Raw genomic sequence first — 18219 nt, forward strand, 5'->3', positions numbered from 1 at the left:
TTGGAATGTTGGTAATGTTGTATTTCTTGCTCTGGGGGTAGAAACTTTTTAAAGACAGATATATTCACTTAGTAAAAATGTACTGAACTATGTGCTTTTCTAAACATACAGTACAGTACAATGAAGAAAGTCACCAAAAAAAGTCTTTACAGAATTAACATTTTTTTCTGATACTGTATTAAAAATCATTTAAAAATTTAAGTGCCCTAATGAAACTATAATACCGCACAATTTCAGAAACTGTGATTAGCAATACACAGAAGAGATATTGGCCCTGGGCAGTTTCTACTTTCTTCAAGTTTTCCAAAGTGCTTCTTAATAATTTTCCCCTTATATACCCTTATAATTATCTTTTCCATGTACTACTTTTTTTTTTTTTACTGATTCTTTAATAAAAATGATAAAACTTACAAAACTATAATGTTTTTAAATTATGCCTATAATAAAAAATGTTTGAGCATTTTCAGTCTTTGATCCAGTAATGCTCCTATTAGAAATTTAAGAATCCAATATATAAGTAAATATGTGTGTGTAGATATTTAACATCCTGTTATTTATCAAAACATTAAAAAAAAAAAAAACCCAAATTCTTAATTTCTAGAAGAATGCTTGTGCAAAATATGAAACATCTTTATGGTAAAATATTAGTACCCACCAAAATTTATGAAGTGCTTAATTAAATGTAAATGCATATTAGATAGTAATAAATAGTAAAAAAAAAAAAAAAAAAAAAAAAAAAAAAAAAAATTTTTTTTATAAATGTTCTCAACTTGATTTCAAAGAAAAAAAGGCTCAACACTAATTTGAAATGGGTAAATTTTTACTCCTCTTTGTACATTAAAATATTTTTTAAATGAGCATTTTATACTCCGAATTAAAGTTAAATATTAAAAAGATCAATGTTTACAAAAATAAAGAACTAAGTACAATAGAAAAACAGGGGGAAAAGGTACTAGAATAAAGACTAACACAGAAGAAAGTTTACTGCTGTCAATGGCAGAAAAGCAGATTTGTAAAAGATAACTAACGTAAGATATTTATCATTAAAGGACTTTCAAAAGACATATGAAAATATGAATTCATATAATAATTAACACAAACTACAAATATAGTTTAGACACTAAAACAAATTACCAAATATCAAATATTAACTAAATGAATCAGACAAGCATCAGAATATTTAATACTACCAGGCATATTTCCTGAAATTCTTTTGATAAGCTGCCAAAATCAAAATATTAAGCAATTAAGCTGCTGGCAGAAGGGAGGCAGACAATGGGAGGAGATATGTGTGCCAAACACACAAAAGAAATCACTTAAGTTATGAAAATATATGACTAATACTATACATAAAATAGGACAAATATAAGAAACAGGACAGTCCTAGGAAACCAGCTCAATCAACATGTAGGAACTAAATAAAGCATTGCTGACACTCTTTGGAATAGTTAAAACAATACGAAAAAGAAAAAGTTACATGACATTAACATATGCTAACCAGGAAATACTTTCTGAAGTACCATTGGACAGTACTTTTTATATTCCATGTGTGAAGGAATTTGGTAAATGAAGATAAGTAAAGGACTCTGTCGACATGTTCCTAGCCACAGAGAAGAAAAAGCTAACCTTGATATGAATGATAAGAACCAAGATACACTACCTTGTATAGATGAGAAGATTGGTAGGCTCTCAATGATGTTCATTCAATTAAAAGATATATCGGTGTTCCAATTATATATATGTATATACATGTACCTATGAGGAGTATTCAAAAAGTTCATGGATTATATTTTAATTCAATTTTTCCATGAAGTTTTTAAGTACTCTTATATGCAGTGTGTGTGTGTGTGTGTGTGTTTAAATATCTCATATATTTATAAGTCTTACTAGAGACTAAAAACAGGGGTAGGCCTGATGGAGAAAAATGTATTAGTATAGGAGACATGATTCATGCCCAAAAGTGATCTCAAAGTTACTAAAGAAAGAAAACCAGGTAAGTCAAACATACACATGTATATATTAGATAACAGCAAGTCTCGTCTTCTATAAGTCCATGAACCAATTCTAACTTACTCAGTTTTATGTCCAGCACCTAATACTGCTAGTCCACTATTGTAGGTAATCTAATAGATATTCACGAAATAAACAAGCACAGGAATAAACAAATGTACAGAACTGCAATAAAACATATGCAATAAAAACAAATGCTTGATTAAAAAATAATTTTCTATCAAATGACTTGTCAAAACTGTTTAAAATGTTACCTGTTTCTCAATTTCCACATTTCCCATATAATCTTTGTACCTGTATTTATTTTGAAAATGGTCTAAAACAGAATGCCTTCACATCATGAAATGAAGAAATTTACAACAGAGCATTTGTTTATAATATTCAGTAAACCACAGTAAGCAGGATTACCTGCCTTACCTTTTCAACAGGGAGAAGCGTTTGTAACAGTCGAACTGCAAATAGTGCGATGCTGACAAAGGCCATTCTGTGGTGCACTAGTATGACCTCTGGTCCTTCCAAACTGACATTGCTTTTATGGTAGCACAGAGTTTCTCCAAGAGACCCCAACACCAGGAGTAGTTTCTCCTTCTAAAAACATTTAAACCACACAAAACAGGAAAACAATCAATTTTAGGGGCCAGTATGCAAATAACATTGACAACAGTTTAAAATGTTATCTTTAAATAGCAAAATAAACCAAAACAAAAATTTGTTATTGTCTGTGACAATAACCAATACCTGCTGAGATAATAAAAATGTACAACAGAATGATAAGCATGCCTACATTAAAAAAAAAAACCTAAGAATTTCTAAATATTTAATACGATGAATCCTAATAACGAATAAAAACAATAAAACACAAAACCTTAATGAATGATAAATTCCTCCTAGTTTCTAGTGCTTAACTGCTCCAATCTGGAACATTTGCATATAAATCTCCACGAAGTATTTATTGGGTTTCCTGTATGACTAATACATTGTCAAGCATAATGGGGAAAAAAAGTATTAGTACAAGAGACACGATCTCTGACCTCAAATTGATCCTAAAGTTACTAAAGAAATGAAACAAGGAAAAGTCAAATAATTAAAAAGCAATTAAATATCAAATTTTATAAACTCTATTTCTTTAGATAATAAGGTTGTATCAAGTGGAAAATGTTCTGTCATCATAAATTTCTAAGTAACATACTACTTAAATAGAAGTTATACCTTTTAAATTGAAAGGTATATAAAAATATGTACAGAAAGCTAAAGCATAGTAGACTGACCTGCAAGTTCTAACAATATAGACCAAAATATATCCTAGATGTGCTGACATGCCTCCATCAACTAGCTGGTAAAAGGACAGCCTCAGTAAGATAGTAGAACAACAACAGAAAGCATAGGAGCTCCCGCTCTCAATTATACATTGAAAATAATTAAAATAAAAACAAGAAACCTGCAAATTAAGAACAAAAATCCAATATATGTCAGAATTTTTATTCAGGATGAATGTACAGAAAACAAAACTAAAAGGTATGAGGTCTATAAAAATTACATAAAGGATCAAAGCCACAATGAGATATCACTTCATATCCATTATGATGACTATTAAGAAGAAGAAGAAAAAAAAAAAAACCCAGAAAATAACAAGTATTGGCAAGAATGCAGAGAAACTGGATCACTCATGCAATGAAGAGGGAATGTAAAATAATGCAGCCACGTGGACAATGGGATAGCAGTTCCTCAAAAAAGTGAAACACAGAATCACCATCTAATTCTACTTCTAGGTATGTACCCCAAAGAACTGAAAGTAGGGCCTCAAAGAGAGACTTGTATACCCATGTTTATAGTGGCACTATTCACAACAGCCAAAAGGTGGAAACAACGCAAGTGTCCACTGAGCGACGAATGGATAAACAAAATATGGTATGTGTATATACATGTAATGAAATATTATTGATCCTTAAAAAGGAATTAAATTCTGATACATTCTTCAACATCAATTACCTTGGAAACATTATGCAAAGTAAAATAAATCAGACACAAAAAGACAAATACTTTATTATTCCACTTATACAAGGTACGAGGGACTGGGGGAAGGCAGAATAGAGAGTTGTTGTTTAATAAGTACAGTTTCAGCTTGAGATAAAAAAAACTTCTATAGAGAGATAATGGTGATGGTTGCACAACAATGTGAATATACTTAATGCCACGGAACTGTACACTCAAAAAGTGTTACAATGATCGATTTTATGCTACATATATTTAACAACAATTAAAATTACATAAAGGAGTAAACCTTGTTTGGTTATTCACAGTGATCATTTAATAAATTTAAGTTTTAAGATAAACACAAATGAAATTAAAATGATGATACTTCTTTACAAATCACTGGAGCACTAAAAGGAAGACAAAGGACCCACCACAGTCAGCCTCCACCCAATAGAGAGCAAGCACGTACCCAGGGACCTCAGGAACCACTGCAGCCAGCCCCTGCCATTGTCACACAAGTGGCAAGGTAGGCTTGCCACTACAGCAGCAACCATGGCTACCATGCAGGTAGCCCTCTGACTAGTCAACTGCATTGAAACAAAGAGAGTCACCAGCAGAGCCCCGGGGAAGAGGTGAGCAAGAACACACCCGTAACCCAGTGGCCCAACCCACAGGGGGAATTACACTGCAACATGCAGTAGCACCCCTGGGGGTGGGAGGTATGTGTGCAGCCCACGTGACTTCCTTGATCGGGGAGAAACACATACGGAACCCCCCGAGAATGGAGTAACCCAGGATACACAAATAGAGTAAGAAAGAAAATTCCCAATCACCACCAACCCACCCACCAACTGGGGGAAGTAAAGACCCAGGAAGAGCCTCTGCCTGTAGGAAAGAGGAAAGAGAAACCCCTCCCATGGTCACCCACTCAAACTGAGGAGCTCTAGTATAACCCAGTACACTCATCAGGATCATGGTATGGTAGCTGGGGTGCCAACAAGCCCACCTAGGGACACCCACCTCAGCCAAAGAGCGACAGGGCACCCAGGCACTTCTCCAGGATATGAAGGAGGACACTGACAAAGAGAATAATATCTTTAAAAAGGAAGTGGCAGAATTCATGGAACTAAAGGATCCATTCAACAAAATAAAAAACACAACTGAGAGCTTCAGCAACAGGTTAGAACAAGAAGAAAGAATTTCTGATCTTGAAGACAATCTTTTCAAAATAACCCTGGAGGACAAAAAGAAAAAAGAATTTTAAAAAATGAAGAAAATCTAAAAGAGCTATCAGACAAGCTTAAGCATACAAGCATCCAATTCATGGGTGTTCTGAAAGGGGAGGAGAAAGGAAAAGACATTGAAAACATATTCAACAAGATAATAACAAAAATCTTCTCAGGTATAGGGATAGACATGAATCTTCAGATCCAAAGATCCCCAGATAGATTCAATCCAAAAAGGTACTCTCTAGGACAAATTATAGTCAAACTGGCAAAGCTCAAAGACTAAGAGACAATCTTAAAAACACCAAAAGAAAAGCATAAAGTCACCTATAAGGGAGTCCCCATCAGACTAACAGCAGACTTCTCAATAGAAACTCTACAGGCCAGAAGAGAATGGGATGACATATTCAATAACTAGAAGAAAAAAATCGCCAGTCAAGAATACTATACCCAGCAAGACTATCTTTCAGAAATAAGGGAGAAATACTATATTTCTCAGACAAACAAAAATTGTGGGAGTTCACCACCACATAACCAGACCTGCAAGAAATCCTCCAGGGAGTCGGCCAGAAGAGAATGGGATGTTCTCAATAGAAACTCTACAGGCCAGAAGAGAATGGGATGACATATTCAATAACTAGAAGAAAAAAATCGCCAGTCAAGAATACTATACCCAGCAAGACTATCTTTCAGAAATAAGGGAGAAATACTATATTTCTCAGACAAACAAAAATTGTGGGAGTTCACCACCACATAACCAGACCTGCAAGAAATCCTCCAGGGAGTCCTGTATATGGAACATGAAAAACGATAATCATCACCATGCAAACACAAGAAAGAACAAAACCCAGTGGTAGAACAAAAATGCAAATGAGAACGAGAAAGAAACTGTATCTTACCACCTAAAAAAACAACAAATGCCAAAGACAAACAAACAATAAAAGGGGAAGAAAGGAACAAAAGATATTTATAACATCCAAACAAAAAGCAATAAAATGCCAGACGTAAGACAATACCTTTCAATAACCCTAAATGTCAATGGATTAAATTCCCCACTCAAAAGAAAGAAACTGACCAATTGGATTAAAAAGATACACCCAACTAACTATGTGCCATATTAAAGAGATTCACCTAACATGTAAAGACACACACAGACTAACAGTGAAGGGATGGAAAAGATATACCACACAAATGGAAACCAAAAACAAGCAAGAGTAACTACTCTTATATAGGACAAAATAAAGACTTTAAACCAAAAACCACACATAAAAAAGACAAAGAACTTTATATAATGATAAAGGGATCTATCCAGCAAGAAGACATATCAAAAACATATGTGCACTGAGTTATAAAATTCCAGACATGACTGATGTTAACACTATTTGGAAATAACTAGAGATTTGATTATATATCCTCAGGTATTTAATTTCTGAATTGGTAACTGTACATTTATTGTTTCCTTCCTTTAATGATTCAACAAAAACACTGCTTCTATCTTTTTTCTTAAAACTGGCAAAAGTAAGGACATTAAGAAATTTTACTTGTTTGGGTCTTTTAATATATAACCAAAAGAAAGAGATTTTTCCTAGGAGGTGTTTGTTCTTTTTAAACAAGTAAAAGTAGATCAAATATAATTTCAAGCAGTACTGTTTTATTTAGCATTTCTAACATACCAATTGGCACTTGCACAACAGATTTAACCTTTAAAGTAAAAATAATTCATTGAATCATAAAAGATCAGCAGCCAAAAGTTAAAAGTGAATGACTAACTTTTATATATAAATATTCTGGCCAAGAAAATTTAAGTTAATTTAAGAAGCAACTGATAAAGCATTCTTCACACTTAAAAAAAAAAAAAAAAAGCTCACTTGTTGAAAGCCTTCAACATGTGAAAATCTTCTAAAAGTACTATAAAATAGTGTGATAACCTTACGGACTAAAGAAAAAATAAGATTAGGAACTATTATTAGAAATTGAAGGACCTGAAAAGCTATTATATATATTGTAAAAAAAAAAAAAAAAAAAAAAAAAAAAGCTCACTTGTTGAAAGCCTTCAACATGTGAAAATCTTCTAAAAGTACTATAAAATAGTGTGATAACCTTACGGACTAAAGAAAAAATAAGATTAGGAACTATTATTAGAAATTGAAGGACCTGAAAAGCTATTATATATATTGTAAAATATGCAATTTGTTTCTCTTTTCAAGAGGTTTGTGTTGTTAAAGAAAAATTAAAGTTTGTGATTTTTTTCACACACAGGTCTCAGTATTATGTGTTTGTATTTTACTTATTTTTTATGTTCTGGCTTCTATTTACAAGGATTTCAGACAGCCTGCAACAAAGTTTAATTAAATATAGACGGACTTAGATCAAAATAATATAAAGAAACAGAAAATTTAGTAACATTGTTTTATGACTTGTAAGTTTTGGTTATATTTCCCTGACAGAGCAAGCAAAAAGAAAGGAAAGAAGGAAGAGAAGGAGAGAGGCAAGAAGAGAGGGAAAGAAAGAGCAGATGTTACCAATTCACATTAACAGAAGAGACAGAACACCAACTCTTCAAGGAAGGCAAGTTTATCAGATAATAATGTCAAAACAAAAAATATGACAAATGATTTATGATATATTGAAAAAAGATAGTTTCCAGTTACTTGAAGACATGCTCTGATTGACCATAGATCTCTTACACATTATGTTGTAATACGACATTACTAAGGCTACTGTACATGTGTTGATTACTCATGTGAAATAATACTTATTGAAATACTTCTTGCCAAATACATATATATGATATTATATGTTATAGCATATTATATATATTATATTATATATTATATATATTATAATGCATATATAATATGCTATAACATGTGATATTTTAGATATATTTTATACATATATAATGCCATACTTTCTAAAATTACCTCCACTACCAAAATACAAACAGCAAAGAACAAGGCATCCTTATCATTCCACACCTTGGATGATTATTCTGTCGGTGATCCAGAATTTTCACTATAGATAACTGTATATTTAAGTCCCTAATAACTTACAGATAAGCCAGTTGCTTCAATGACATAATAAAAGCCTTATGTAAAGCTTCCAATTCTAGCTATGAAGTAGTAACGAGGATGGATCCTGTTCTTCCCAAGAAATTAACTAGAAAACTGCACAAAATATATGAAAAAAGTTGTTATTAGACACTGGACAGGTAGTGTGGGACTGTGATGCCAGAGAAAAAGAAAATAAGCAGTGAGAGTCCATACCAGAAAACAATTAAGTATAGCAAACACAGGCAAGAGAAACCCAAAAGAGCCCGACAGTCTCAATGACCTAAGGAGATGAAGATGTTTGTCGAAGCTGAGATGGTTAGAAATTGTGGAACAATAATCAGACATGTGGCAGCTATACAAACAAAGAGCTCCAAAACCTAAACATAATTCTATTCAGTTCATGCTGAGATTAGGTGGCTCAGGCTATGGATAGGAACTACATAAATGCAGGCCAAAATTGACGATTGAGATTTAAACTGAACAATTCCCAGGGCTCACACAGGACAATAAGAGATAGTAGAGATTCATTAATAGTCACTTCAGACATTCAGTAGAAGCTGAGAGGTCACATCTCAGGAGTAGAGTGTAACACCAAGTGAAGGTAACTCTAGATCAGGGTTTCTCGACCTCAACACTACTGACATCTTGGGCCAAAAAAATATTTTTTGTGTAAAGTTACCCTCTTTCCTAGATGCCAACAGCACCATTCCACAATCAAGAATGTCTCCAGATATTGCCAAATGTCCCCGGAGGGGGGGGGGGGGGAATGACCCCAGGTGAAAACCACTGTTCTAGACTCATTCTAGCAAAATTAAAAAGGCCTTGAAGAAACAAAACTGCCACAAGTAACATAACCACCTGTCAGAAAAAAACCCAACTCATAAAAGGACAAAATAAAAAGATCAAAATAAAAAGATCAATGTTACTCAACAAGGTAACATTCAAGATGTCCACCATTCAATCAGAAATTACTAAACATACCAAGTATAAAGATGTATAAACAGAAGAATAATTTGCAAATGAAAAGCCACAAAACTGAAATACTTAGATGCAGAACACCTATACACTGAAAACTTCAAAACAATGCTTGAGACAAATTAAAGAGCTAAATAAGCAGAGATATACATATATGGTGTTCATGGATCAGAAGACTCAAAACTGTGAAGATGTCAATTCTTCCCAAATTGATTTACAGACTCAATTCAATTCCATTCAAAATCATAGCAGGTTTTTTGTTTTGTTTTGTTTTTTCCAGAAACAGACAAGTTGATTCATGTTAGAAATACAAAGGACCTAAAACAGACAAAACAACTTTGGGGGGACAAAAAAAAGTTGAAGGACTTACATTACTTGACTTCTAAAAGTACTATAAGCAACAATAATAAAGAGAGTTGGGTATCAGCATCAAAAGAGAAAATAGATCAATGGAAGAGAAAGGAGTCTAGAAGTAAACCCATATATATAGGCAGCTGGTAGGCAATTCAGGAAAGAAAGGACAGTTATTTGAATAAATAGTACTGAAACAATATTATACCCATATGCAAAAACAACTTCATATCTTACCTTGCACTATACACAAAAATTAACTCAAAATTAATCATATAAGTAAGCATAAAACCAAAAACCATAATATTTCTAAAAGAAAACACAGGAAACAATCCTTGTACCCCAGGCTAGGCAAAATTCCTCAGATACAATATCAAGAGCATGAACCATGAAAGAAAAACTGAGAAACCAAATCTCATCAAAATTAAGAACCACTGCTCTTCGAAAATTAAATGTTCACCTCAATAGACATAGAAAAAGATATGACAAAATCCAATGATCATTCATGACAAAAACATACAACAAACTAGAAATACAGAAAACTTCCACCAGCAAAAGTACAAATACAGTAAGGCACTGCATAAAAATGTTCTGATTCACTTATGCCATGGTGGTCCCAAAAGATTACAATGGAGCTCAAAAATTCCTAGCATTGTAACCTTGTAGCACAATGCATTACTTACCTGCTTGTGGCGATGCTGGTATAAACAAACCTCCTGCAAAATACGGTAAGGAGGACTGCCTAGCTTGCCCATGGGTGACCCTCCCAAAGGTAACTCAGACCTTTAAGACAGAAGGCCAAACTTCTCACACATTGGGTCTGAACCCAAGTGAAAAGGTGTCTGCATTAGAATTCTTGCATTTTGAAATGATTCCCACCCATCCCCACAGCAAAATAACAGTTAATAACAGTTAGCTAACACTCACGGAGTGCCTGCTCAGTGCCAGGCACATTCCCTATCTGTAATTTAATCTGCATAACTTTGTGGGGATGGTATTATTCTAATCCCCATTTAAAAGATGAGCAAGTGAAGCACGGAGAGACTTAGTAAGATAGAGGGCCCACATTCATACAACTAGTGGCAGTGTAGATAACAGAAAAGTTCACCACTATCCCCTTTCATAAAACACTTTTGCACAATAACGAAATTGCCGAACGACACATTTCTCAGAATGTATCTCCATCGTTAAGTAACACATGACTGTACAAATTTAAAGTTAGAGAAACAGTATTATGAACTAATGATTTTTAAAAATACATACATCTTAGATCTGTTACTGAAAGGAAAGAATATCACAGTAACTATAAGCACCCCAATGGCATGCTTTTGGTTTTCATATAGCTCCCCCCTTTAAAAGCAACCCAAACCTTTGGAGAAATGGCCTGTTTCTGACCATGTGCAAAGTAAGCCTTGCACATACTGCATCACAAAGACAAAAAGCTTCTGAAGACTAATGAGACAATGAAATCAGCTTAAAAGAACCTAAATAAAATAAAATACTAATATTATTACCCATATCCCAAAGAAAACATTGACTCTCACCATATCTATAGCAAAAAGGCTGCTGTCATCCCAAATATCTGCTGAAATTGCTTCACCAATCAGTATCACATCTTCTGCAAGCAATTCCAGAACTCTTATTATCACTTGTCTCCTACCTAAGAATACAAAAAGGAGAAAGGTGAGAAAAAAAACAGTTAACTTTCAAATAATCAGCTGAATATCATATTGCTCAATCCTCTAGTTAGTCATGCTCCAAAATTCCTGCCTTTTTTTTAAAAAAATGTTTTTAGAACCGCTGAAAGAGATGAATAAGGAAGTCACACTCTACAACCAACATTAAAGATTCCTGTTCTAATCATACTATTTGACTACAAGAAATCAAATGTGCTCACACGTGGAAAAGATACTCAAGAAGAGAATAGCAATAATCTAACTAAAAATACTGGGAAATAGATTAAAATAATTTTTCAAATTCAGACAGCATCCATGTTACATGCAATACGTGACAAAGCACCAGGCAAGTTTAGAAAATGCGTTCTAGTAATTTCTACCTAATACTAGAATACTTAAGCCTCATCAAAAAAAAATTAGCATCTTCCCCTCACAGGTGCCTGGGAAGCTAAGCTTAAACTGGAGCAACTAAAGGAATAAATTGTCCGTGCTCACATTTGCTGAAGAAACTTAATGAAAATGCACCTGTACTCACATTGAACTCCAAAAGAAACTGCTGTCACAGTTACACCCACCAGAGCAATCTTTCTCCACAGAGACAGAATAACAAAGGAATACCACTCTCCATTATTCTATGTGAGGTAAATATTTCAAATAAGACCTTCCTGTCCAATATCTCAAAGGTTAATTTCTGATGTATAAAAGTAAAACAAACTACCAGATCATAAGAATCTAGATTAATTTTTTCATTAGAACAGCTGCAGCAAGTTCTCTTAGAAATCTCTTATGATATTGAACAATTACTAATTATGCAATAAATTATCACAAAAGGGCAAGAGAACATTTAGAAATTTTTATGTACCAAGATATAGCTTTATAATGATCAATCTGACTTTTAGAGCAAATTAAGAAAAGGTTAAATGCAAAACCATTAAGTCTAAAACTGTTCTCAGTACACCAGACAGATAAACATATATACTTCACAATGCCAAAGTCCAGATCTTCCTTCATTTCACATTAGTGGCATATGAACTAATATGTAGTCCTAACTCCTGGAAGCAGTTATTCACTCACTGAGAAATTAGGGTACACAGGTTTTCCTGTGGATAAAAACGTTTTAAATGTTTCCCAAACACTTACCTTTCTCTTGCTTTCCTCCCATCACCTCCAAGCAGGCCAAAAATAGACACAGGACTTAACCATTAACATGGCATACATTTTTTACCTTGCCAGTATAAAGTAAAAAGGGAAAAACTCACTCATCTGGTATTCACTCCTTGATAAGTTTACCAACTGCTGAAAATATATAGATTTAGAGAAAAATCATTACTGCTTCCAAAACTCTTTACCTTGCAAAATGCTTCAGTATTTAAGAGCATGGATTTTGGATTAAGAAGAACCTTGGTTCAAGTTCCTATTCTTAGCTGCATGACTTTAGGTAAGTTTCCAAACCATTCTAAACCTCAGTTTCCTTATCTGTAAAAATGGGAATAAAAATAGTAACTACCACCATTGAAGGGATAAAATGGATTGGTGTGAGGAGTGTATAAAATAATGCACACAAAACCAAGCACAAAAGCTGAACAAAGTAGGGACTCAATACATGGTAACTATTGTTTCACTATTAGACTCTGGTAGATATCAGCCATGTGTTTATCATTGTTATAACCCCTTAGTAAAATTATAACTACATAACAGTATATATTTCAGTACATCTTTTCAAACTTAAAAAAATGGACATTTGCACATTTGAGCAAAAATGTAACCCCAGAATATTTGTGTGTTTTTTGAAGGAAAACAAATTACTACAAAGATGACAAGGGTTTGGGGGTTTTGTTTTTAACATGTTTCATGGCTTAAGTAAGAAATGAATGGGAAGGGTGAACCACCAAGAGCAACTCAAAAAGTTTCTAAAGGGCAAAAACCAAAGATCTTTTTATTCTGGTCTATTCATGCCAGTCCACCTTTTCTAATTTATTCCAATTGCACTATATAGTCAGAACTTAATTTAGAACAGCCAGCGCCAATAGAAACCCATAAGTGAAGGGGATACTCTATCTGAACAGCACTCCATGGCATCCACATTTAATTAACAAATAAAAAAGACCATACTAAGTTCCTAGAAATTTGTATCTCAAAAGATAATTAAATATAGACTCTAAAGACCCTAACATAGAAGAAAAAAGGGGGGGTGGGAAGGCCCTAGAAAAAAATACAAAACAAACACAAATTGTACAAGAAGAACTATGATTTCAAAAACAACTAACCTGTTCTTAAAAGAGGAACTGCTGATTCCAGAATGAAGACACAGAACTGGGGAAGACTGAGTTGCTGGAACTGTAGTTCCAATGTGTCTTCAGTTTCCAGCTCTGGCAGGTCTATGTGTCCCATATCCAAAGGTGAATGGACAGATATCCTAGGGTTTACTTGAGCATGACTACTACTTCCACTGTAAAATAAACAAAAGATAAACCTTGAATATGAAAACAACCCTCAAACAGATTTACTGAACACCTGTTACCTGGTATATAAGAAGCTTCAGACTGGTCACAACTATATTACTTCATGCAACAATTCTGATCAGATTTGTAAAAATACAGAGAAATTTATGAGATTAAAGTCCATAAGGATGACTAAATATTGTAAATAAAATCTAAAAATACATTTATATTTTGTTTTTCAAATTAATGATCTCAAAACATGTCAACATTCCTATAGGAGCAATCAACATTAGCACTAATAATCCATTAATTTCTAAAGAAAACAAGCAGGTTTACAGCAAAGCTCTTATATAACCAACTTATAAGAGCAAAACTAAATAGCTCATGTCGTTTCCTAGATATTCTGTGATTTTCGTCAAGTATTCTAAGAAAGCCAATGTTAGCAACTGAAAAATGTTCCCAGAAAAACATAACAGGAGATAGATTACTTTACTTAGTAAACTCAACATATGATGAGTTTGAAAATGCACCCAAAAAATGGAACATCCTGTCTTCCTCGGCTTTCTTCACAAAAAATTCTTACCTTTGGTGGAAAGTGGTAGGGTGAAGATAAAACTGTAGAAAGGCTTGCACTTCACATTTAAAAAGAACCTCAAAATTTTAACTTTTGATGTCATCCACAATTGAAGCTGAATCACAGAGATACACTAATGCTACTGAACATTTATAACTCCCCAAATTTTATATCAATTTTGTCATTTTTTTCAATTTCAAGATACCAAACATCTCAAAACATGGAAATGACCCAGACTTCTCTCAAACTCTGAAAGGGCCCATGTTTACTCAGTACAGAAAACTTAAAAGCATGTAGCACACTAGAGAATGAGGTAGAAAGGCTATAAAAGGGTAAAGAGAAAAATCATGACTGATCAACCAAGTGCAATATAAGGACTAAGACCACAGACTCTCCTATCACACTATTCAAGCCAGCTCTGCTCTTTGTCATTATAACCTCTCTAAATGTCAGGTTTCTCTGTAAAATAATGATAATAATAATACCAACTCTATTATAGAACTGTGAAGAGGATGACTAAAAGAGATGAAGTGTACAAAGCATGTGGCATAACACCATGCACACAGCTAGCATGAATCAGCATTAGCCTGTTGCAGGAGCATTATCACAGGAAAATAGTCAAGCCAGCAGACAAGTGTTCATCTTACTGAACATTTTTTAGAATGACACTAAAGAGACTAATATGTTTTTAAAAGTTTTACAGCCTAAGGATAAGGTAACATAAAAAAATATGCCAATTCCTTTAAGCAAACTTGATATATGAAAATCTGTATTTACACAAATAAATATCATAAATTGTTCACCTTTGAAGGAGTCCTTGTTTTATAAAAATATTCTCCAATCATTCCTTTTAATGATAAACACACATTTGAATTATGATTATACTTACAAAAATGTGTTTAAAATACTATGAAAAACATATTTATAATTTAAAGCTATGCTTTTAAACCATATCATATTCCATTCATGGATGGTAAAAACAACTTAGTAGGTCAGAATAATTATTCCTTTTTTAATTTTTAACTAGAAAGGAAAAGAAAATACTGCTCAGTGTACAGAACATGGAATCAGAGTGCTATCTTGTGAACATTTTGTTTTGGTGGACACACACATATATACATACACACACAGAGTACATGTTTGTGTAATGAGTTGCAAAGTAATATTCATTTATCCTTACTGTGGATCACGGTCAAAAAAGTATGAAAGCCAGTAATTTAACATAAGGCCTATACCTATGGTAATATTTCAAAAAAGAAAAAAAGTAATTATCTCCTTCTAAAATTAACACACACACAGTTTAACTAAGCTTTTCTATTTCCTGCAGAAGCAGCCACCAGTCACCTAGAGGACACTGCATCCCAATCCTGGCCGTCTCCTCTGGGTCGTTGGCCTGTGCGCCCAACCACAGAAGGCCGAGGGCTGCTGCTTCCTGGGGAAGGATTCTGGGAATGATGAGTACCTCTTGCTTCATGACAATAAGACAAAGAAGAGTTTTGGGAAACTGTGTCTGAAAAAAAAAAAAAAAAAAAAAAAAAAAAAAAAAAAAAAAAAAAAAAAAAAAAAAAAAAAAAAAAAAAAAAAGAATAAAATTATTATCCCTCAGTAAAAACAGATTACTTATTATGTAGTATTTATGTGTCATTTCTTTCAAAAAACATTAACAAAATTAAAACAGTAGAAACGTTTCTACAAAGGTAAAAATAAACTAAAGATCAATCTTTCCCACAAGTACTCACTTAGCATATTTAGGTCTATATCTAACTGACTTGATTATATGGAACCTTGTAACCAATGGTATTCACTTACATTAGAGACTACCAAAACAGAACAAAACTAGATCATACACTCCACTGCTTAAAACTCTCTGAGAACCTCTACCTCAAAACATATTCAAAAATTAACTCAAAATGGATCAAAAACCTAAATATAAGAGCTAAAACCACAAAGCATTTAGCAGAAAACATAGGTTTAAATCTTCATAACCTTGAATTTGGTAACACCTTCTTAGATATGACATCAAAAGCACAAACAACCAAAGAAAACATACATAAATAGACCTTCATCAAAATTAAAAACTTTGGTGCAAAGGACATTATTAAGAAACTTAAAGACAACCTACAGAATGGGAGAAAATACTTGCAAACCATACATCCAACAAGGGCATGATATTCAGAATATATAAATAAATCCTAAAACTCAACAATAGAGACAAACAATCCAATTTAAAAACGGGCAAAAGACTTCAAAGAAGATACACGAAGAAGCACATGAAAAGTCATTATGGAATCATCAATCATTAGTCTTTAGGGAAATGCAAATCAAAACCACAAAGAGATACCACTTCACAGAATGGCTATGTCAAAAGAAAAGAAAATAACAAATGTTGCTGAAGATAAGGAAAAACTGGAAGCTTCATACACTGCCAGTGGGAATTAAAATGTTGCAGCTCCTGTGGAAAACAGTTTGGCGATTCCTCAAAAGGTAATAAAGGCATTTACAGAGAAAATTTTAAAATCTTCTCACTACACTTCAAAGAAAATATAAAATCCTTACCAAGACCTACAAGTTCCAATATACACTGGCCCCTAATTACCTCCCCAATCTTGCCTATTTCCCCTCTCCCTCCTAGCTTACTATACTCCACTCTCACCAGTCTTACTTCTATTGCTCAGGCACATCACCCTCACTGCTGCCTTGAGGCCCTTGACCTTCCCTGGATTATTGTTTTGTCAAGGCTAGTCTGGTATTCTATTTAGCCATTAGGTGGTGCTTTTTCTTTGAAAAGTTTGGCATTACTGTCATACAATATTTTGACTACATCACAAGTTGCAGAAAAATAGTTTTAATGAAATGTAAGTCAATATTTTTCAAACCAAAAATGTATTACAATATATAATTTGCTAAAATGTCCAAAGTCCCAGATGAATCACCATATTCAGAACCCTAGTCCCAAAGTCCCAACAACACTGTTTTAGAAAATCTCAATACATCTGGGAGAAGAAAAACACTTTGTAAATGTCTCTTATCAAAAAAAAAAAAAAAAAAAAGGGAGCAAAGGAGCACAGGATCATGGTGGTTCTGTAATTCATCCAGTTTGCATTCAAGAATGATAATTTGGTTACATTTAGGAGTGGTGAGTTTATGTTGTGAAAGTGCATACACAGTAAACCCTAACAGTAAATATAATAAGGAGTTACAAGAATAATCTGCAAATAATACCAGTAGCTAGTGAATAAATAAACATAAATACCCTGTTTATTAGAGAAAAAACCTGGATCTCGGTGAAAGTTAAGTCTGTTTCTTAAATATGTGCACAGCTGCTGCAAGCAGGACACTGACTGTAATGCCAGGCGATGTTTTCCATCTCCTCCAAAGGCCAGTTTCAACAGAGATAAAAGGCTCTGTAAGAAAGCAGAGCAGTGGAAATGATTAAGCAAACAACGTATACATGTGAAGCTTAAGTAAGGGTTAGTGAATAATCAAAGGAAATAAAATAAGGTGCCAAATAATTATGACATAAGAAACAACAATGGACAAAAACAAGTTAGCATAATGCAAGAAGATAGTAGAAATAAGATAATAATATTTGGAATAGTCAGTGTTTCTTATTTCTAAAACCTGTTGGTTGAGTGCCCATTCTGAGAGAAGACAGGAATTATTCTTCATTCAGGACATTACATTACACAGAAATTTTTAAAAATCACAGCAGGCCCTTTCATCTCAAACAGCTCAATCATTTGACCACGTTTTGGTAATTAACAGCTTTTCCTCTGCTATCATTTGGCAGCTGCGACAGTATGTATTCATAACTGCCATTCATTTCAGCCCTGTGAGGGAAGAGTGAGAATGCTGAAGCATTATGGATATGCCACAATCACCCACCTGGACCCCCCTCTCTCTGCTATATAAGCAATAGAGTAGGAAAAGAACCCACCT

General features: G+C 33.6%; 1 protein-coding gene across 1 annotated transcript in view; it reads right to left on the bottom strand.

Moving 5' to 3' along the window:
* Positions 1 to 18219, bottom strand: part of RTTN (rotatin) — a 179730-nt gene that overhangs the window by 152403 nt on the left and 9108 nt on the right. The window contains exons 7-11 of the mRNA XM_008564425.1: positions 17534 to 17684; positions 15625 to 15790; positions 13533 to 13714; positions 11134 to 11249; positions 2428 to 2598 (exon numbers count right to left, since the gene is read on the bottom strand). Coding sequence (XP_008562647.1) covers positions 2428 to 2598; positions 11134 to 11249; positions 13533 to 13714; positions 15625 to 15790; positions 17534 to 17684 — 786 coding nt within the window. The remainder of the gene's footprint in view (positions 1 to 2427; positions 2599 to 11133; positions 11250 to 13532; positions 13715 to 15624; positions 15791 to 17533; positions 17685 to 18219) is intronic.

The sequence above is a fragment of the Galeopterus variegatus genome, unplaced genomic scaffold (genome assembly GCF_000696425.1).
Source record: "Galeopterus variegatus unplaced genomic scaffold, G_variegatus-3.0.2 Scaffold186, whole genome shotgun sequence".
Taxonomy (NCBI): domain Eukaryota; kingdom Metazoa; phylum Chordata; class Mammalia; order Dermoptera; family Cynocephalidae; genus Galeopterus; species Galeopterus variegatus.